Here is a 21,225-nt window from a genome sequence, read left to right as displayed (position 1 = left end):
TAAAATCGGGACACCCAGGCCACCCTGCCCTCCTTCCCCTGGCCCTGCCCACAGCACCCTCAGAGCCATCTGCCTACACGGTGGTCCCAAGGGACGACCTCAGGCTCCCGGGCCACATAGGGAGGTAGGTTTGGGCAGGAGGAGGGCACACGGGCCCCTGGCAGGGCTGTGGCACAAGTCAGACCTGTCATCCGCATGGCCCACCAGCCTCAACCTGACACAGAAGAGCTTCTGGGCCCCGAAATAAAGCAGCAGCCCTGGGCCTGCTGGGTGCTCACTGGGTCAGCGGTCCGTCCTCTCCCAGTGTGTGCAGGGGCTCCAAGCACAACACAGCCTGGGCTGCTGGTGCTGGGCCACCAGGCTCACACGGCTGTGGGCTGCAGCGCACCTTCCCCACCCGGCGTGTGCTAGGGAGGTGGCAGGGCCCTCTGGCCTCTGGTGCGCTACTCTGCACCCAGGCACAGGCTCTGGGGGCTCCCCGTCTTCGGGCTCTTCAGAGAAGCTGATGATGGAGTTCTTGTTCACAGGCTCAGAGAATGAACTTTGCAAACACTCAAGGTAGGAGAGCATGTGCGAGGCTTTTATTTAGAGAGAAAGCAGAGGACAGAGCTCCTGGCTTGCCCCTGCCCGGAGGGGACAAGATAGCCCCGGGGTGATGCGCTGTCTAGGGGATTTATAGGCAGGTGAGAGACAAAGAGCCAGGGATGCAGACCTGCTAAAGGGTCCCCGAATGCTTATCTTTGAAGAGACACTAAATTTCTTATCAGTCTTCCAGATTATTTTGCTTACTTGCCAGTATTACTTGCCTACATTGCGTATCATTTGAATAGGGCTAGAGGAAGAAAAGCAGCATCTGGGTAAAGTTAAAGAAAATAAGCTGGGCCTTTTATCAGGCTACGGTACATTTTACAATAACCTCCTTTAATTGACACAATGAAGACATGGGCTATGCTGCGGTCTTTTCTTACGTGGGGGATATTCAAACATTTCAGGCCAAGTTACTCCTGGATTTTTGGTTTTAATTAATCCCACACAAGAATGCTTATATTACTTTAGAGAATGAATGTGACTGACTTTGCTTACTTGTCTAATATGGAGTTTCAGTAGGGGTTTTATTCCGGAGGCCCTCACCCTGCTCTGTCTGCACCCACGGTCCCTGCCTCACCAGCACCGAGGCTCCGCGGCTTCCCTCCCCAGCTGCCATTCCCTCCTAGTTCCTCCTCCAGGCTTCCCTTCCACACTCCCCAAGCTCTCTGATCCCATGCTCGCACCCCTCTCCCCCCGCCCTCCCAGCCTTCTCCTTCCCCCACCCCTCCCCTGGGCTGGGACTCCTGTTAGGAGGGCGTTGTGCATTTTTCTCGGTTCTTGTCCCCGCCGCTGCAGCAAAGAACTGAAACGCAGAGACACAGCAGTGAAGTAGAGTAAAAGTTTTATTTACGGAGAGAAAGTGCACACTCAGAGAGAGGGGAGTGTGGGCTACCTCAGAGAGAGGCGCATTGAAAGGGTGGGGGTTGCCCCTTGGAAGGATTTTTTCAGGAATGTGACAAAGGGCTAGGGGTGTGGACCTGTTAAGTGGTCTCAAGATGAGACGTGAAGTTTCTTATCAGTCCTCTGGGTAATTCTGCAAAATTAGCTTAACACAAGAAATGCACTGCTAGGATTCCCTCCAGGAGAGCAGCTTCCTGGTTGAGGAGCATATCAGTTAAGACTGCCCTCCCTGCCTCCAAGGTCGGCTGAGTTACTGTATGTTCGCTAAAGACTGTGCTAAGTGTGGATAAAATGAAAGTTCCTGTGGCCAGGATTCTCACCTGGGCCTAGTCAGCTAGCTCACCACTCATGTGGGCAATAGGTTGCTACTGACTCTATATAAAAGAGCTCCCACCCAGTGCTCTGGGTGACACGGTGACACAGCTGCGAGGCTGCAGGAGAGCAGAGCAGAGGCTGGAGCGGTGGCAGCGCTGAGGTCAGAGGCCCAGAGGATGGCTGTGTGGGATGGCTGTGTAGGCAGGGAGGCCCAGAGGCAGAGACCCGCTTGCTGCATGCAGATTCGCTCTGATTGGGTGGGATGTTAGGGACTGACCTGCCACAGTGGAAATAAAGTTGGGTATAACCCTTTCACCCCAAGAACATTTTACTGTCATTTCTTTGGTCACATTGAATCCATAGCAAACTTACCCAGTGTTGAAACCCATTGGCAGGACATTAAAATTCTTACTTCTTCACTTCCTGGGTTTTCAAATGCAATCTTAGCTTTAAGATAGAATCTTTCCTGTCTTTACTCTGCTGTTTATGGCTGGGCTAGCTTGCTAAGTGAACTGTCCAGTCCGCAAATTACTTGATTAGGGGATGGAGGAGGAAAAACCGCATACAGGTAAAGGTAAAAAAATAAGCTGGGCCTCTTAGCAGGCTAAGTGAGTCTTACCATGATGTGATTTACTAAACACAATAAAGACAAGGGTATGCCGAGAGACCTTCCTTTATCTGGGGAATACTCAAGCATTCCAGGCCAGTTACTCCTGGCTTTTTGGACTTTTAACTGATCTCACTGAAGAATGCCTATATTCTTAGTTTGCTATTTTTACCCTAGAGAAGGGACAAGCAGAAGGTGCCAAAGAGCCCCGTGCACCTTATTAAGAAGTGCAGACTCTATCTCATATGCAATACAGGGTCAGAGAAGGATTTTGAGCAGCGAAATATGATCACGTTCTTATAGGTAGGTCATCTACAGTAGTGAGGGGAAAGAATTTAAGTGGGAGGCACTGAAGGATTGGGTGTCAAGTAGGAAGCCACTGCACAGCTTAGGTGAGAGACGGTGAGGGCTTGGAAACCCAGTGTGGTGGTGAGAACTGAGAGGAGACACAGACGTGAGAAAGAACAACGTCATTGGAACCGGGCCTGACTCGCTATGTGCAGGATGGAAGGCGCAGCCGTCTCCCGGGTTTCTTCCTGGGATGGCTGGGGAACAGGTACCGATACTGGTAAGAAAGTTGTGGGCAGAGGAAGATAATGGACTAAGTTTGGAAGACTTTAGGTTTGGGATACTTGTGAGTAACCTAGGAAGAATTAATATTGTCAAAATGGTAATCCTACCTAAGGCAATCTACAGATTCAAATGCAAACCCTATCAAAATACCAACAGCATTCTTCAATGAACCAGAATCAATCCTTCTGAACTTCATAGGGAAACACAAAAGACCCCGAATAGCCAAAGCAATCCTGAGAAGGAAGAATAAAGCCAGGGGGATGTCACTTCCAAACTTCAGATCTTAGTAGATCTTCATAAAAAGTCAAGATCTACTACAAAGACACAGTAATCAAGACAATTTGGTACTGGCACAAGAACAGACCCACAGACCAGTGGAACACAATAGAGAGTCCAGATATTAACCCAAACATATACGGTCAATTAATAGACGATAAAGGAGCCATGGGTTTATAATGGGGAAATGACAGCCTCTTCAACAGCTGGTGTTGGCAGAACTGGACAGCTACATGTAAGAGAAGGAAACTGGATCATTGTCTAACCCCATACACAAAAGGAAAGTCAAAATGGGTCAAAGACCTGAATGTAAGTCATGAAACCATAAAACTCTTAGAAAAAAACATAGGACAAAATCTCCTGGACAGAAACAGGAGCAACTTCTTCATGAACATATCTCCTCAGGCAAGAGAAACAAAAGCAAAAATGAACAAGTGGGACTATATCAAGCTGAAAAGCTTCTGTACAGCAGAGGACACCATCAACAGAACAAAAAGACATCCAACAGTATGGGAGAATATGTTCATAAATGACAGATCCGATAAAGGGTTGACATCCAAAGTATATAAAGAGCTCACGAACCTCAACAGACAAAAAGCAAATAATCCATTTAAAAAATGGGCACAGGATTAGAACAGACACTTCTCCAAAGAAGAAATTCAGACGGCCTACAGGCACATGAAAAGGTGCCCACATTGCTAATCATCAGAGAGATGCAAATTAAAACCACAATGATACATCGCCTCATACCAGGAAGGATGACCACTATCCCAAAGACAAACAACAAATGTTGGCGAGGATGTGGAGAAAGGGGAACTGTCTTACACAGCTGGTGGGAATGTAAATTAGTTCAACCATGTGGAAAGCAGTATGGAGGTTCCTGAAAAATCTCCAAATAGAAATACCATTGACCCCGGAATTCCACTCCTAGGAATTTACCCTAACAATGCAGCAGCCCAGTTTGAAAAAGACATATGCACCCCTGTTTATCGCAGCAGAATTTACAATATCCAAGAAATGGAAGCAACCTAAGTGTCCCTCAGTAGATGAATGGATAAAGAAGATGTGGTACATATACACAGTGGAATATTATTCAGCCAGAAGAAGAAGAAAATCCTACCATTTGCAACAACATAGATGGAGCTAGAGGGTATTATGCTCAGTGAAATAAGCCAGGCAGAGAAAGACAAGTACCAAATGATTTCACTCATCTGTGGAGTATAACACCAATGAAAAAAAAACCTGAAGGAACAAAACAGCAGCAGACTCACAGAACCCAAGAATGGACTAACAGTTACCAAAGGGAAAGGGACTGGGGAGGATGGGTGGGAGGGGAGGGATCAGTGGAAGAAAAGGGGCATTACTATTAGCAGACATAATATAGGGGGGCCACAGGGAGGGCTGTACTGTACAACACAGAGAAGACAAGTAGGGATTCTATAGCATCTTACTACGCTGATGGACACTGACTGTAATTGGGTATGTGGGGGGGACTTGATGATGGGGGGAGTCTAGTAAACATAATGTTGCTCATGTAACTGAAGCTTGATACCAAAAAATAATAATAATAACAACTTCATAAAAAATTGGAAAAAAAGATTATCGTTTAAATTTGAAGGAGGGATTAAACAATTTCTAGATAAGCAAAAGCTGAGAGAATTTAGCTCCCACCAACCATCTCTACAGTGTATTTTCGAGGGACTGCTACAGATGGAAGTGTTCCTAACATTAAATAGCTGTCACTAGAGGTAACAAAAGGGGATAGACAAAGAGTACAGAATATGACACCTAATATATAAAGAATGAGGAGGGAAAATTAAAAAAACAGCCTCCCTTAGATTGTTTGTAATAGCATACTTAACTGAGTTAAGATAGATTCTTAGATAGTAAGGAAGGTACCCTTGAACCTCCCACGGCTGACCCAGGAAGAAACAAAACCTGAACAGACCAGGGACCGGCAAGGAAACTGAATCGGGAATCCCCAACGGCAAGGACGACAGGCACCTCGGGAAAACACTTCTAATTCCGAAGGCGCGGCCTCCGGAGGCCTCTCCCCCGCCGCCCCGCCGCGGGTCCCGCCTGACCCCTCAGCTCGCCCGCCCCTCGCCCTCGAGGCCGCCGCCGAGGACCTCCACACGCGGCAGGACACCCTCCGGCCTCCCGCCTACGCGGCCCCCGGACCCCCGTCCCGAGCGGCGGCGGCAGGGCGGCGGCGCGGCCCCCGGCCGGGCCCACCACCCGCGTCGGCCGCTCCGGGCCCTCGGGACCCGCGCCGCCCCCTCACCGGCTTCCCGCGCCCGCAGGCGGAGGCACAGGTCCCCGCGCCCCGTCCGGGCCCCGCCGCGCCGCGCGGACACGTACCTTCCGGCCCGCAGAGCCGTCGCTGTCGCCTTCACCCCTGAAGCGGGGCCCGCCCGGGACGCTCGGCCGCAGGTCCGCCGGGAGGAAGGCGCAGCCGAGCACAGCGCGTGTCCACCCTCACGCGGTGTCCGCGGGGCCCGCTGTGCGGACGGGACGGCGGCCCGGAGCATGGACGGAGCCGCGGGAGCTGCCTCTGCCTAAGGCGCTCGCGAGGCCACCGACTCTTGAATGTGGCGGCGGCGGCGCCTGCAGCTACTCAGCAGCCGCCGGACTCCCTTCTTCTGCGCGCTCGCCCAATGGCTGCCTGCTCCGCGGCGCCGCCTTGCTTACTGGCCACGAGTGCCGTCAGTCGGAGGCGGGCCTGCGGGCGACCTGCGCGCTCACTGGCCGCGAGGGCCGTCAGGCGCGGGCTTTCATTTTCTTCGATATACTTTCTAATTTCTCATGAGACGTCCCACGCGTCAGTTTTTTTTAAATTAATTTATTTAGGTGTCCTTAATACGCAATCACATGAGCAACAATGTGGTTACTAGATTCCCCCCATTATCCAGTCCCCCCCCCACACCCCATTACAGTCACTGACGATCCGCGTAGTGAGACGCTGTAGAGTCACTACTTGTCGTCTCCGTGTTGTACCGCCCTCCCCGCGCCCCCCCCTGCCTTCTGTGCGCTGATCCTGCTGCCCCTCATTCCCCTTGTCCCTCCCTCCCTCCCCACCTACCCTCCCGAGTCCCTTTCCCTCTGGTAACTGTCAGTCCACTCTTGGGTTCTGTGCGTCTGCGGCTGTTCTGTTCCTTCAGTTTTTGCTTTGTTCTTATGCTCCACACGAGTGAAATCATTCGGTGCTTGTCTTTCTCCGCCTGGCTTATTTCACTGAGCGTAATACCCTCTAGCTCCGTCCATGGTGTTGCAAATGGTAGGATTCATTTTCTTCCTATGGCTGAATAATATTCCATTGTATACATGCACCACATCTTCCTTATCCATCCATCTACTGAGGGACACTTAGGTTGCTTCCATTTCTTGGCTATTGTAAATAACTCACCTGTTATTAAGTTATTTAATTTTCAAGGGATTGGGGATTTTCTAAATATCTTTCTATTACGGATCTGTGATTTAATGCACTACGGTCAGAGGTCAGAGAACAAACATATTTTGTATGACTTCAATTCTTTGAAATTTAGTTCAGTTTTGTGACCTATGTGATCAATATGTTATATGCTCCTGAAAATTCTGTTGTTGTGGAGTGGAATGTTCTATTAGTGTTACCTAGATCTAGTTGGTGGATACCATTCAGTTTTTCTGCATCTTTGCTGTTTTTTATCTACTTGTCCTATCAGTTACTGAGAAAAAAAGTGTTGACATATCCAAGTAGATTGATGGACTTGTCTGTGCTTTCCGTTTAGTTATATTAGTTTTTCTTTTCTTTCTGTTAGCATTTTGGGATGCTTTTAGTAGGTGCATTAATATATCTTCTTGGTGAGTTTATACTTTCATCATTATGCATGGAGATGGGTGTGAGCGCGCGGCCCGGTTCCTCTGCCTCTGCGTGTCTTCGGCGCGGGCGCCCCGGCACATGCAGAGCGCACCTGCTGTTGCGGGAGAGCAGCGCGGGACGCGCGGCAGCAGGGTGCCCAGGGCCGCCGGTGGCCTGGGGCGTTCGGCCCGCTCCGTGCCCGGGTGGGGGGCGGGGCTCGAGGCCACGGACACCACCCTTGGACGACGGGCGCGACCAGGGGCCCACGGACGGTGGTCCCCTCCTGTGGGGCCGGGCCTGCCCTACCTCCCTACCGTGGCCAGGAGGGGAAAAGCGCTGCCTCCGGGAGCGCAGCCCGGGCCCGGGGACGGGGGGTCTAAGGCCGGCGCTGGCCGGCGGGTGGGGGCGAGTGGAGGTGATCGGAGCGCAGGGCTTAGGGGCTCCCGCGCTGCGGAGGGAGCCCACGGCCTGCCTGCGGGGTGGGGGACCCGCCGGCCTGCCCGCGGGTTGGCCCTGCCTCTGGGCGGGGATGCCAGGCTGAAGGCGGGTGTGCCCACCGCCACCCCCAGCCCCCGGACGCCTGTGGGGCTGGGGGACGAGGCCCGGCAGCCGCAGGTGGTCACGGTGGGGCGGGGAAGGGGCTGGGCGAGGGGGGGGCACCCGCGGTGAGCGGGTGGGAGGGGCCGGCGGCCGCGGACTCTCTTGTCCCCCCGCCCCCTGCATGCCCCAGGAGCTCTTTTCTCCCACTTTCTCCCTAGATAAAAGCCTACCTGGCTTTCTTTCCTACCTTGATCAGTGTTTGCAAAGTTCATTCTCTGACTCTGGGAACAAGAACCCCGGTATCATTTTAGTCTGTTAAAATTCCCCGTTCTGCCCCCTCATTGTTTCTGTGTCTCATCAAGTATTTTATCAGACGTTTTCTGTTTTATATTCGTGTGAATTACTTCCCTTTCCCTTTGAGGTCGCAGACCCTCACCCCTTCTCCTTGGTTCAAGATGACACACAGACCTCATTCTCCCTGCCTAACTCCAGGGAGGGGAGATCCCAGGGCAAAACACCTTTGAAAGCGAAATCAGGCAAAGGGAGAAATGATGTTCAAAGGCCGTTTATTGCCTACAAGGAGTCGCCCTGCGTCTCTCTCTCTCTCTCTCTCTCTCTCTCTCTCTCTCTCTCTCTGTCTCTCCTGTTGCAGTAGAGGAGAGCCAATACTCCCACCAAGCTCTCTGGTCCAGGGAAGCCCTCGCTCGCCCACGTGATTACCCACTGATGGAGACGGACTACTTCTCTCCAGCCCTTGGAAACCGCTGTGGATAGGGACATGCACTAAAGCCAGGCCAAGAGATTCTGCAAATATTGCAATTTTACCCGCACCCTGTCTGTGGAACAGATGTGTATGGCTTCCCTGTATGTACTTAATTAAATTTTGTTACTTTTTCTCCTGTTAATCTGTCTCATGTCAACCTGTTTCTTGCTCCAGCTAAGGGAACCTCAGGGATAGAAGAAATTCTTCCTGCCACCACCGGTCAAGTAGCTATGTTTACGAAGGGCTGACCCAGGACCTCCATCTTTTTCTTGAAAGGAGCAGGATCGTGTGGAGAAAATGGAAATTATAGCCAGGATTCTTGCCTGGGTGACACACACTGTAGACCTGAAGGGCCTGTTAGCACGTCTATGGGATGTTTACAGAGAGGCTGGTCAGTCTTGGGAGTGTTAGGCAGAAAAATAGATATGAGCGGGATGAGAGACAATTAAGGCCAGTAAAGTTCACTAAAAAAGGGACTCAAAAAGCATTCTGTCCCAGGGGACTGAGGAGGAGCAGAAAAGAAAAACAAAACGCTAGTGAATTGGTGCAGGAATGTCTGCTTTGGACCCTTGCAAGCTGCTACTTCATGTGTCTGCACCCCAGCCTCTCTCCTACCATTTCCCCTTGAAAAGCCCTGGCCGCTTGTGTGTCAGGAGGATGGTGGTTCTCTAAGGCAGGAGCCTGCCACTCCCTCATTTGCTAGCAAGTCAATAAACTATTCTTTCCTTTCCTCAAAACCTTGTCACTGTGTTTTGTGATTTGACCTCAGGGACGAGGAGCGGGTCTCGGTATCAGGAGCAGCACCCCCCGTACCCCGACCAAGTGCCCGCAGGGCCGCTCCTTCAGTGTCAAGAGCCCACAGGGCCGAGCTGCCAGGGACGCAGAGCTCCCGGCTTCCTCCTTGCTAGCCACAGGGGACTGTGCCGGCCAGGAGTGCCTGCTGTGTGGCGGGTCAAGCACAAGCCTCTAGAACTCCCTCCAAAGTACATGTTGAAAGCAGTACTGCCTTCCAGGAGAGGTTACAGACTGGAGTTAACACCAAGGACTTGGAAGGTGTCGGGGTGGTGATTTCCACAGACCCTTATTGAAGTCACTCACTTGGCCTACTCAGAAAACGGACGAATCTTGGAGATGACAGTGCATGATTATCACTGTAATCGGAGTGTCTCAAATTGCAGCTACTGTTCTCCTCCTATGAGTAAAGACCAGCAGGGCAGTTAGCTTTCAGCCGGCAAGGAGAGAAAACTGTCTCAGAGGCATATCAGACCTCCAGACTTAGGTTGTCATTTAGTCAGAAGGAACCTTCATCTCCTTTTCCTTCCAGAAGATGTCACACTGTCCCATCCCAGTGATGGTACTAGGCTGATTGGACCCAGTAATCGGGAAGTACAGCTCATCTAGGCATATTGATAGCACAGTCACGTGTCAGAAGGTGGGAAATAAATCCAACAAAAATTCAGGGACCTTTCATCTTAGAGAAGTTTCTAGAAGTCTATCGTGTGGGCATGCCAAGCTCTCCTAAGGTGATGAATAAGGTGCTGTATCTGAGCCCTCCTCCCCTCCACACACACACAAAGGGCACAGCAGCCTGGTAGACCACCTCGGATTTCAGAGGCAGCATAGACCTCATTTCCAGTGTGCTACTCTGAGCCATTTACTGATTGGTGTGAAAAGCACCTAGTCTGAGAGCAGCCTGGACCTTTGGAAGGTGGAAGGCAGGAGATGGCAACACCTGGATCTCCTCTCACTGCCACCCCTTCAAGGTGCAAACCTGAAAACGACCTAGCATGAGACTGACTTGCCCAGGATCACAAGGCCCAGACCCCGGCCTGACCTGCATGGTGGTCCACGCTCCGTGCCAAGCCTGGCTGGCATTCTTCCGTCACTGAGTCTGTGCGACAGACACACGTGACACCAGCCCCCAGGAGCTGGAGGTGTCATCCATGTATCCCTGGGGATGTCCCTAGGGAGGAATGTCTGGCATGACCCTCCCTGTGCAGGTTGGGACATTGGGGAGCTCCTGGGAGGTGCTGTGGCTTCAGCAGGACAGGGAACTGGTGACAAAAAGCAGCCTGAGCTCAGCTCTTGTCTCGTCAGAGCTGGGACCCTGGTGTCATTGCCAAAGAGCGAGGGGAGGGCTCTGGTGGAGATCTGTGTACTCATGCATGGCAAGGGCCAGGCGGGTGGGCAGTCAGCAGCCCAGACGGGCATGTGGTCTGAATTCAGGGAGCAGCCCAGGAAATGGACCCTTGAAGAAGTGATGTCACTGAAGACACGCCCAGTAGAACCTGAATTGTGACCCGGACGGAACCCAGATTCTGGCGGCCGCAGACCCCAGTCCTGCTCACTTGACCGGAGGCGCTCGACAGAGCAACATGCGGTCTTGCTGTGCGGAGCCTTCTGAAGGCTTGGGAGTCACGGAAGCCGAGACGGAGAGTCCTCCTGCTCGCTCTGGGCGTTGGCTGAGAGAACACTTCCAACGCCTCTGTCTGTGTCTCCCGAGGAGCCCCGAGGTAACACAGGGCAGCCCAGAGCGGGCCCCTCCAGGGCCAGGCCACTGTGGGAGCCATCCCGGGCTGACCTTTTCCCCCGGCTCCTTGTGTGTGTGCAGTGGGCGTGGGGCTTGGGGGGACTGAAGGCTGGGGAGGAGGGGGCGGTGAGTGTCACAGCTCTGGTCTCATCATTCAGGACATGGAGGTGAGTGTTGGGACCAGGTACTTCCACCCACATGTTAATCCTGAGCCCAGGGGGTGTCCTCTCCTTCCCTCAGGGACTGGATGTCTAGGCAGATGGCCCTGTGTGCCTGATCTCAGGGACAAGGGTTGGGTTCCACATGGCCCCCTGCGGGGAGGTCCACGCAGCCCCGGGTGCCTCCTACCCCGCTACCAGGCTACGGCTTTGAAGAGCTCCACCCTGGGGAGCGAGGAGGAGCCGATGGATGGATTTACCTACTCCATCTCCCTGGACCTGGGGCACGCTGCCTACACCCCAGGACCCCATTCCAAGCCTGGTAACCTGCCAGGACCCTCCCAGGGCTGCCCCATGAGATTGGTCAAGAGACCCACTCCAGACGGCCTGGAACCTCGCTCCCGGGGGCACCCCGTGCCTCTCCTTGCTTGCATCCCAGAGGGCTGGGGGCTCTCGGGTGAGCGCAAACCTCCCTTGTCCTGGTGGTTCCTGGGTTTCCCACTGACTATCTCCCTGCTGCCCCCCTCAGCGTGAACCTGAGCCATCTGCCCATGGGACTGAGGTCCCCAAGCGCAGGGTTCCTCGGACAGGCGTGAGGAGGGAGGGGAGAAAGCGCACGGGACGCGTGGAACCAGCTCCAGACACCAGCCGGAGCGCTCCCGAGGCCACCCTCCCTCCCGAGGACGCTGACCAGCCCACACGTGTGAAAGAGAAGCAGGGGCTGTTCACGGCAAGGTCATCTTCAGGGGCAACCCTCAGCCGGAATGCTTCTTGGCCCCTACTCTCTGCAAAGGATGCTGACCAGCCAGCCTCGGGCCAGCGGCTCCCCCGGTGAGCATCCAGCCCCTCCTCGGCCCAGACGGGCCTCTGCCCACAGCCCGCGGTGTCTTGAGCTTCCCCACGTGTCTGAGCCTCAGCGTGCTCCTCTGACGGGCAGGGTGGCTGGCGATCAGCCCGTTAGGGTGCCCGTGGGGAACACGGGAGGAGCTTAGAGGGGCTCCCCTGGTGCCTGGCAGTGCAGAAAGGACTGCCGGCCAAGCTGGGCCACTTTGGGGCTTACTTCTCTGTACCCGATGAAAAGCCTTAGGCCTCACCCATCAGTGGCCTGGAGCCTGGCTCATTTGGAAAAGCACATGGGAAGCAGCCTTTTGGAATGGAGGCTCACGATTCCCTGTGGCTGTGCCCGGTCCTTGTCCTCATCATGGCCACACGAGGGACCTCTGGGGACAGCAGAGGGGTACCTGGGAAGGTTCGGGTAGGACTACCTTCAGTCACAATAAGTATGCGGCACCCACTTTGTGCAGACCCTTTGGGGTCACTTAGCATAACTGAGTGAAGGAAGCAGACACAGTACTGGGACCCCGTCCCGTGTGGAGTCGGGCAGTCACTTCAGGCGTCATCCGCAGGTCACAGCCGGGAAGCATCACGGGCGATACCCTCACCGCCTCCTCATGTAATGGGGGGCATGAAGAGGGGCCAGAGGAGGATCTGAGAAAGTGAGCGTTCACTGGGCCAGGAGGGGGCACTGCCTGTGTGCACAAAATGGGTGGAGGAGGCATTTAGGCCTTGGGGCAGGGGGCGCACAGCAGAGCCCAGCAGGTCACTCATCTTTGGATTCCCATGGGCGGGCGGACGACTGGGGACTTCCTATTCGGGAGGATGGGAGAGGATGGGGTCCCAGGACAGACGCGCAGGGTCAGGAAGGGGGAGGTGCAGGTGCCTGGACAGGCAGGGGAGTGCACAGCGGCCAGGCCCACACAAGGGTGGACTCGGAGGGCAGTGTGGCTGGAAAGACCAGGCTTCTCACTCTGCCACCCGCCGGCCTTCCCCCAGCCCCAGGATGGGACGGGATAGGTGCCTTGCCTGGGAGCTCGAGCATGTGCCCTGTACCATCGATGCCAGCCAGCTTTCATCCACCCTGGTGGACCAAGTCCTCCACCACTTGGTCCAGGAGGAGCACCTGGGGCCCACGGTGGCAGAGCTGGAAGGTGAGGGTCTGCGGCCAGAGGACCATGTAGGGTGGGCTTCCCGGACTGGGGTTCCCTTCAAGACAGTGAGGGAGGGCTCTTCTGTCATTGTAAGGTACGGGGAATCAGGCCCGGGGTGACCATTTCTCTGTGTCCTGCTCCAGACCCACGGCAGAAGCAGCTGGCTCCAGAGACACGGGGAGGGCCGGCTTCGTGCCTAGAGCCCGTCCAGGAGCTCCCTGAGACCCCTGTGCTGGAGCGACGGGAGGTGTCACCTGCCTCAGCCCCTGCAGAGCCAGAGGATGTCCCAGCAGTGGCCTCAGCCCAGGGGCCAGGCCCTGAGCTGGAGCCCCATGAGCCCGCGGGCCTGGGGCCCAGGGCACTTGGTGGAATGGCACCAGGCGTGGCAGAGCCAGGTCCAGGTCCAGAGCCCACCAGCCCCTGTGCTGCGAGCCCCTGGGACATCCCAGGAGTGGTCTCAGGCCGCGAGCTGGAGCCCCGTGAGTCCTCAGGTGCGGGGCCCATGGCACCTGCAGGAATGGCACAGTGCCTGGCAGAGCCAGAGGTGGTCCCGGAGCCCACCAGCCCCTGTGCCATGAGCACCCCGGATTTGCCGAGGAAGAGGAAGCGGGGCATCCTGGTGTTTGCCCCACGCCTGGTGGCCGAGCAGCTGACCCTGATGTGTGCGGTGAGCGGAGCGGGCTCCGGGGTCAGGGGTGGGCCTTCCCTGTGTCACGGGCTGCCCCAGACCTGCCGTCCCGACGTGGACTCCTGTGATCTGGGCACATGTCCCAGCTTCCCCACGGATTCACCATGTGCCCTGAGAGACTCTCCTCACCCCCAAGCCCTCCCTAACCACACGGGGACAGTAGGGCCGGCCCTTAGGGATCCCTGCCTGGGAACAGGGGCACCAGGGGCACAGCTGGATGACACCTCTTGTCATCCCCAGGAGCTGTACAGTAGGGTTGAATGTGGTGAATGCAAGGTCTACGTAGAGAGACAACCACTGAGGGAAGCCATTGCGCTCCTGGCCCCCAACATCCTTAACGTCATCAAGCACTTTGGTACCACGTTTCATTTGGTCATCTCCTCCTGCCTCGGGGGCCCGAGCACGACCACCCAGGACAGGGCCCGAGTGGTGGAGTTCTGGATCCAGGTGGCCAAGGTCTGTCATGGGACGGCCCCCGGGGTCCCCTCCTTCGCCAGCTCTCAGGATGGGTGCCTGCGGTCTGCCCTGCATGGTCCCTGGGCCCTCCTGCCAGGGGCGTGCGGACCTGGACTCGCAGACCCCGGGGGTGGGACAGCCATCCCTGGCCCCTTGCTTGGGTTGAGCCACAGTCCTCCACCCAGGAGGGCTGCTCAGCAGGTACCAGGTGTGCTGGGCTCCCTGGGTGTCTGTCTCCTTAAGGACAGGAGTTCATGGGGGGCCAGAGCAGAGAAGCCGGCCACACTCTCAGCTCTGTCTTCCCTCCCAGGAGTGTCTGGCTCTCAGAAATTTTGAGTCCTTCCGTGCCATCATCTTCGCCCTGCAGCGCCCTCCTGTACGTCGCCTGGAGAGCACCTGGGGACAAGTTTCCTGGTGGGTAGTCCTGTCCCTGGGACCAGGGCACCTGAGTGGACAGGGACACCCCTACATCTTGCAGTGTCCCTCAGTGGGCTGGGACATCCTGGGAGGCGGCAGAGCCTAGGGGCGGGGATGGCGGGCTCTTGGGGCCCGCTGTGGATTAGGCCACGGGTACCCCTGCAGGAATCAGTTTCCTGCAATGTCAGGTGTGGGGTGAAGCCCATTGGAGATCTGGAGCTTGTGCTCTGCAGCAGGAGGTCTCTGCCCCAAGGACAGCGACCTGGCCCAAAGCACATTCGCCCCCGGGAGAACTGGGAATGGAGGCCCTGGGTGGAAACATGCAGCCCCCTCCAAAGGCCACGGATTCCCCAGGGCTCAGGGCCATGGTGGAAAGCCTCCTGCGGGCTAGTGGGCCTTGTAGGATCCCCAGGAAAAGGGGTCGGCCCCGAGACTCTCTGCCTGCTGGCCATGTATCTACCTCCTCCTCTCCCCTCCCCGTAGGAAGAGCTCCTGGATCTACAGAAAACTTAAAAAGAGGAACAAGGGGCTCAAAGGGAAGCAGCTCCTCAAGGTAAATGGGGGCTGGAGGTCTGGAACGGAGGGGTTCTTTGGGCAAGTCCTCTGCCACGCTGTGGCACAGCTTTGGGGAAGACTCAAGGAGTGTAGGGTGAGCGGGGGAAGGTGATGTGGAAAGTAGGGTCCCCCAGGCCCATGAGGGCCTCGTCTGTCTCCCTCCCTGGCTCCACTTGGCTGCGGGCCTGGCATCCAGTGAGGACCCAGGGGACAGACCCCTGGTCAGGGTTGGGGATGGCATGGCGTCAGCAGCAGGGTTGGGGCCTGTGGCTGAGCAAGGTCGGCTTCTCCCCTGGGTCCCCTGAGCCTGTCACGGCCCCTCTGTGGCCTCGGGCTCCCCATGTGCACATGGAGGGTTCCCGTCAGCCTGGCGGGGGGGCCTCCCAGGTGAGCAGGGTCCAGGGAGCACAAGACGCGCTTCAGCTTTGTGCACCCCCCTGGTCATGTGAGGGGAGCCGTGCTGATAGCCGGGTGACAGTGAGTGCTCAGGGCACCCTGGGAGGCAGAGGGACCTCCCCTGACCCTCTCAGGGCGGTGGCCATGGCCCGAGGACCCGAATGAGTATGAGTGTGTGCTGGAGCTGGGGTCGCTCTGGGCTGAGAGCCTGCTGGAGGTGGGGATAGCGTAGGTGCCAGGGGGCTCGGGCAAGGCATCCATCCACCACGGTCTGGCTGTGGGAGGCACGTGGGAGGGGAGCAGGAGCACCTGAGTGTCGTGCACCTTGCAGGAGGCGAGGGCCATGGTGAGGCAATGGCCACAGTCCCCCAGGGCATCCCAGGATACGAAGCAGCAGGTGAGAGTGGGGTGGCCAGGGTCATGGCGGTGGGGTGACCCTGCACCTGCTCCTGGTCCCACCAGCTCTGAACTGCCAGCTCCGGTGTGACCAGAAGGAGGGCGAGAGCAGCTGGGTACAGGGGGAAGTTGGAGGACAGGTGCCAGGCCCACAGGGCCTGGGATTGGCCAAAAGCCAGCCCTGGGAGGGCCCGGGAGGGGAGAGCAGGGCGAAGGGAAGGGGGGAGGCCGCACAGGGTGATCCAAGGGAGCTGGGGGCTGCGGGTGTGGGGTTCAGGGGAGGCTCTGTGGGCGCCCCTGAGGCAGGTGGGGACTCATCACCTCCCCACCCCGGTGGCACAGGGCATGATCCCGCCGCTCGGACTGATCCTGTACGACGCCTTAGAGAAACAACAGGAACATCATGTGGACGTGAGTGACCCGGCAGGGCTCAGGGGGGCAGGATGGTGAGCTTTAGGGAGGAGAGAGCCCTCAATGAGCCCGGACCTCTCAGCACCAGCCACCCCCCTCCTGAGTCCCCCCCCCTCCACCCCAGGACCTGGGCTTCTTCGACAGGAATACCAGAAGGACCCACCTAAAGCCCGGTCCTGGCCCCAGGGCAGGCGGGGCTGAGGGCTCCAGGGGGCAGCATGTGGGCAGGACTGGTCTCCCCATCAGGTCCTGCCCTGGGGGAGGGATGCTGCTCCTTCAGGGCAGGAAGCACATCGGGGGGCTGGTAGTGCCTTCCCGCCTGAGGCCTCAGCTCCCCAGTGCAGTTCCCGCTTCTCGGTAGCCCCGAGCCCGGGCCAGACCCAGGTGCTGTTTCTGGGCAGGCCTGCCCCTTGGAGGGCCCTGGCGGTCCTACACCTTGAGAAAGGGTGGGGACGTTCCGGCCTCATTCTGGGCTCAGGGGGCTGTTTCCGATGTACTTTGGCCGCCTTGCTGTCTTCCAGGGTGATGGTATAAAATAGAGAGAGTTGAGTGCCCAGCCATGAAAGGTGAGGGACGTAGTCAAGACCCCCTGGGCAGGACCTTGTCCGGGCCATGCCCTGGGTCTAACGTGTGTTGAGAGAGTTAAGACACGCAGAGCTCAGGACACTAAAGGCTTTGTTAGGTGGGGGATGGGGTGGCATCAAGGCCGCATTCCTGGAGGAGGAGCTGGACACCCAACAGTGGGAACAGGCAGGGCTGGATGGCATTGGAAGGAAGGTGGGTTTCCGTGAGCAAAGATCCGGGACCACCCCAGTGCCCCACTCCTCACCCCCTCCTCGTCTGCATCCTGTCCTTCCTCTGCCCCAGATCACTGACTTCCTAGAGGAGATCCTCACATACAAGTTCCTGGCCAGGCAGTATGACCTGGAGCCCAAGGAGCACTTCCTGTCCTTTTTCCGGACAGTGAAGCTCCTGCGTGAGGACCAGAGGTGAGGCTGCCAGGAGTGGGGTGTGGGCTGTAGCTGCCGGCAGGCTCTGGGGGAAGGGTCCCCTGCCATGTGGCTCCAGGGGCTCACAGGTGTCCCTCTGTCCTGCAGCTACGGCCTGTCCTACCATCTGGAGCCCCCAGGCCAGAGGGCAGGCAGAAAGGGACTGTTACAGTTCTTCAGGTCCCGCAAGATTTAAACTTACGGGCCAGGGCCAGGTGAGTTTCTGGGCTGGGGCAATTGGCAGGGGGTGGGCTGTTCCCCAGCCTTAGGGAAGCTTTGGGCCCTGCTGGGTGTGGGGGCGTCCTAAAGACCGGTGCGGCTGCAATCCCGCTCCACTCACCGATCGGTTGTGCCAGACTGAAGGGTGGTTCCCTGCCCCCTCTGGGACCCAGTTTCCTCCTCCGTGAGTAGGTGACACTCAGGAGCCTTCCCGTAACAGGGACTCCCTGGGTGCTGGTGATTGACAGGACCCTCCGCACAGGGCCCGGAGCCCAGAGGGCAGTGGGGACGGGGTGGAAGCAGGATAATGGGGGGAACCCGGGATAACCTGCCTCTTCTGCTCACCCGCGTGGCCCTGTAGCTGCTGTCATCGGGCCCTCGGCCCTGCTGGTGTCCTGGCTGCATGTGGAGGAGAGCTTCTTCCCCTTCGGGCAGGCGGCACCTGGCGCCCCAGGGCCCCAGTCTGCCTGCTGCTCCTCCTCCTCCCACTGCTCATCCGGAGCCTCTGCCGGGGCAGCTGCTCTGGCACCTCCTCCTTTGGCCGACTCGGGCAGCTCCCCAGGCTGCCGCTGCATCCTCAAGGACCCGTATGTAGCTGCGGCGCACCTGGCCACCTTCGTGCTGTGTCGTCGCCTCTGCTTGTGGCCCGTTGGACAGAGGCGAGCTGCCCCACCGTGTGGAGGATGTTCCCCTTTGTGCAGGTGGCGTCCCGCCGTGACACCAACTCCTGCCTGGGCGCCGTCATCCACCGAGTCGTAGCCACAGGGTTCCACGAATAGGTGGGCGCTGTCCTCACCAGGCCCGGTCTTTCCCGGGATGGACATAGACACGGCGCAGTGCTGCGAGGGACCACAGCCTCCTGGTGCCCAGCGGAGGCATCGGAGGGTGCAGGGGTGGCCGTCTGTTGCACGGTCCTGGGGCTTGCTTACAGGGGAGCCGCCTGTACAACTTCCTACCCTCATCCCTGAGAATTAGCCTCCGCAGGCACAGTGTGCTCTGGGTGTTGTGTCTGAGGTTTATGGTTCCTGGGGGTTGGGGTCATCCCTGTGCAGAATGTAATAAATGCTGAACGGATTGCCACCACACTGCTCTTTCTTCTCAAAGCTCTGCCCCTCCTGCGGACTTCGTGTGCCCCAGCCCACCCCACCCCAGCCTCAAACTCTCTGATGCAGGGGACCCTGACCTAATCCCTGGCAACATTGCTTTCACTCTGTGTTTCTACCTTTTTTACTATTTTAGAAGCCTCATGTAAATGGAGTTATGCAATATTTGTCATTCTGATACTGGCTAATTTCAGTTAGCATGAAATGCCCTCAAAGCTCATCCACATTGTAGCATATGGCAGGATTGCCATATTTCTTGGAGGCTAAATGATATTCCACTGTATGTATATCCCAAGTTCCTTTATCAAAGTATATTTAGGTTGTGTCCATATCTTGGTTCTTATGAATAATGCAGCAATGAACATGGAATTCAGATGTCTTTTTGACAGGAAGTATGAGGTGTTATCTCATTCTGGGTTCTTCTGTGCCTTACTGAGCTGCATCTGATATGTAACATTGTGTGCATTTTAAAGTGCACAATGTGATGATTTGATACATGTTTGTTTATGTGTGAAATTTTGCCACAATAAGGTTAGTTAACATATCCTTCACCTCACATAATGACCATTTTCTTGTTACACTGAGAACACAAAATTTACTATCAAAGCTGCTTTCAAGTATACAATACAGTGTCATGAGCTATAGTCACCATGCTGTACATTAGGTCCACAGAAATTATTCCTCTTATAAATGGAAGCTTGTAACCTTTGATGAACATCTCACTTCCCCAGGCTCTGCCCCTGGCAACCAGCAGCCTACTCTCTTGAGTTGAGCTTTTTTTCGATGTTACATAAAAATGAGATCATACCCATTTGTGTTTCTCTGTCCAGCTGATTTCACTTAGCTTAATGCCCTGAAGGTTCATCCATGTTGTTGTAATTGGCAGGCTTTCCTTCTTTTTTATGGCTGAGTAGTATTCCATGGTATATGTTTACCGCATTTTCTTTATTCCTTTATCCATCAGCAAACACTTAAGTTTTTATGCCTTGGTATTTAGAAGATACTGCAATGACCATGGTGGTACATATACTTCTTCAAGATATTTATTTTGTTTCCTTCAGAAAACACCCGGAAGTGAGATTGCTGGATCACATGGTAGTTCTAGTTTTAATTTTTGAATGAACCCACCATTCTGTTTCTCACAGTGACTGTAGTAATTTACATTTCCATCAACAGTGCACAAGGGTTCCCTTTTCTGCACATCTTCACCAGCATTTGTCTCCTGAGTTTTTGATGATAGCCCTTCTCACAGGTGTGAGGTGATACCTCACGGTGGTGTTTATTTGTATTTCCCTGATGATTAGTGATGTATTAATTGTATTTTTATTTGCATTTTTGTGATGATTAGTGATGTGTTAATTGTATGATTGGGGGGTTTTGCTACTGAGTTGTATGAGTCCTTGTATATTTTATATTAAATACCTCTTATTTGTTACATAGTTTGCAAAGAAAGGCAGGACGCCCCAGTTGTCAACACAACGTGTCCAGGACATTTTTCAAGTCCCCTTTCTGCTGTGGGGTTCGCGCGGTGCCGGATGTCCGAACGCCGCGCCATACGCGCTGTGACCGCTCGAGGCCGAGAGAATTGCTCTAAGGGCATCGGGACGGGGTCGGGCGCTGCTCTCTCGCCCGCCGTCGGTTTGGATCCGTCCCGCTGGCGTTTGCGCCGGTTGTCGGGTGCCACCTGGCGGACACTTGTGTGTAATGTTTCTTCCGAGCTCAGCAGAGCTGTGGCGTCGGTGCCGGAGGCGGAGCTCCAGGAGGGGCGCAGCGACCGCAGGTGTCCCAGCCATGCCAGGGCTTCGCCTCATCCACCCACCGGAGACTGGACGTGCAAGTGCATGGCCCCGTCGTTGCACCCCCAGACCAGGATTGGGGGTATCCAGGTGGGTCCACCAGCACACGCAGGTGCCCCTGCACCCCCATGGCAGGACCGGCGTGCCAGTGTGTGCCAGTGAGATAGGAGGTACTGTGTAGCTGAGGGTGACAGAATGTGGTGCCCAGGAAAGGAAGTAGCAGGGAGCTGCGTTCAGGTCTGCGGCAGGAGGAGAGGCAGGTAGCCAGCTGGGGGAGCAGGGAAGGGGCAGGCAGCAAAAGCCCACCGCAGACGGGATTCTCAGGGGGGGCAGTCTCCCACCCAAGTCCTATTTAAACTTGACCCCATTTGAAGGCAGAGGAGACCTGGCACGTTCAAGTCGGTATGGCTGTTGTCTTTGGGGGCGTTGACCTGTGTCCTCCAGCCTGCTGCCAGCCTCCTTCCCACCACGACCTTGGCCCCGGTGCGGTGAATGCACTCACAGGGCTCCAGCCCAGCCCTGCTTCTGTCCTTCGTGCCACCCAGTCCCCCAACCCTGACAAGAGCCCTGGTGATGGGCGCCCCCAGGACTGTAGAAAAAAGAGAACTTTTCCTGTTGGAGAGGCCAGCTCCCCCCCTTGCAGGGGGCTCGCATTCAGGCTGGCCCAGGAGAAGGGAGCCCTGTGAACATCAGCCTTCAGGTGGGGTTGCTCCAGGACCTTGC

General features: G+C 56.1%; 1 protein-coding gene across 2 annotated transcripts; it reads left to right on the top strand.

The window, feature by feature from the left end:
- The first annotated feature begins 10,761 nt into the window (after positions 1-10,761).
- LOC108386231 (uncharacterized) lies at positions 10,762-18,598 on the top strand. 2 transcript variants are annotated; one of them, XM_073220299.1, is made up of 13 exons: positions 10,762-10,913; positions 11,618-11,919; positions 12,495-12,584; positions 12,922-13,076; positions 13,220-13,743; positions 14,005-14,220; positions 14,531-14,634; positions 15,121-15,190; positions 15,920-15,985; positions 16,327-16,395; positions 17,263-17,384; positions 17,493-17,599; positions 17,965-18,598. In XM_073220299.1, exons 1-12 carry the CDS (start codon positions 10,776-10,778, stop codon positions 17,578-17,580), a joined length of 1,944 nt encoding a protein of 647 aa, XP_073076400.1. In that variant the 5' UTR covers positions 10,762-10,775; the 3' UTR covers positions 17,581-17,599; positions 17,965-18,598. The 2 variants fall into 2 exon arrangements, with proteins under 2 accessions (XP_073076400.1, XP_073076399.1); XM_073220298.1 differs by lacking the exon at positions 17,965-18,598 and having other exon boundaries at positions 17,493-17,912.
- Positions 18,599-21,225: the final 2,627 nt, after the last annotated feature.

Source organism: Manis javanica, chromosome 13 (genome assembly GCF_040802235.1).
Source record: "Manis javanica isolate MJ-LG chromosome 13, MJ_LKY, whole genome shotgun sequence".
In the NCBI taxonomy this organism is placed as follows: Eukaryota; Metazoa; Chordata; class Mammalia; order Pholidota; family Manidae; genus Manis; species Manis javanica.
Note: the sequence above shows the minus strand (reverse complement) of the source record. Positions and strands in the feature narration are given on the sequence as shown.

Bases quoted from the DNA above. Each gene is read 5' to 3' on its own strand.
- LOC108386231 (XM_073220299.1), top strand. From the start codon at position 10,776: ATGCGGTCTTGCTGTGCGGAGCCTTCTGAAGGCTTGGGAGTCACGGAA. The intron at 10,914-11,617 runs GTAACACAGGGC...TGCCCCCCTCAG, and splicing joins GTCTCCCGAGGAGCCCCGAG to CGTGAACCTGAGCCATCTGC. The intron at 16,396-17,262 runs GTGAGTGACCCG...CCTCTGCCCCAG, and splicing joins AACAGGAACATCATGTGGAC to ATCACTGACTTCCTAGAGGA.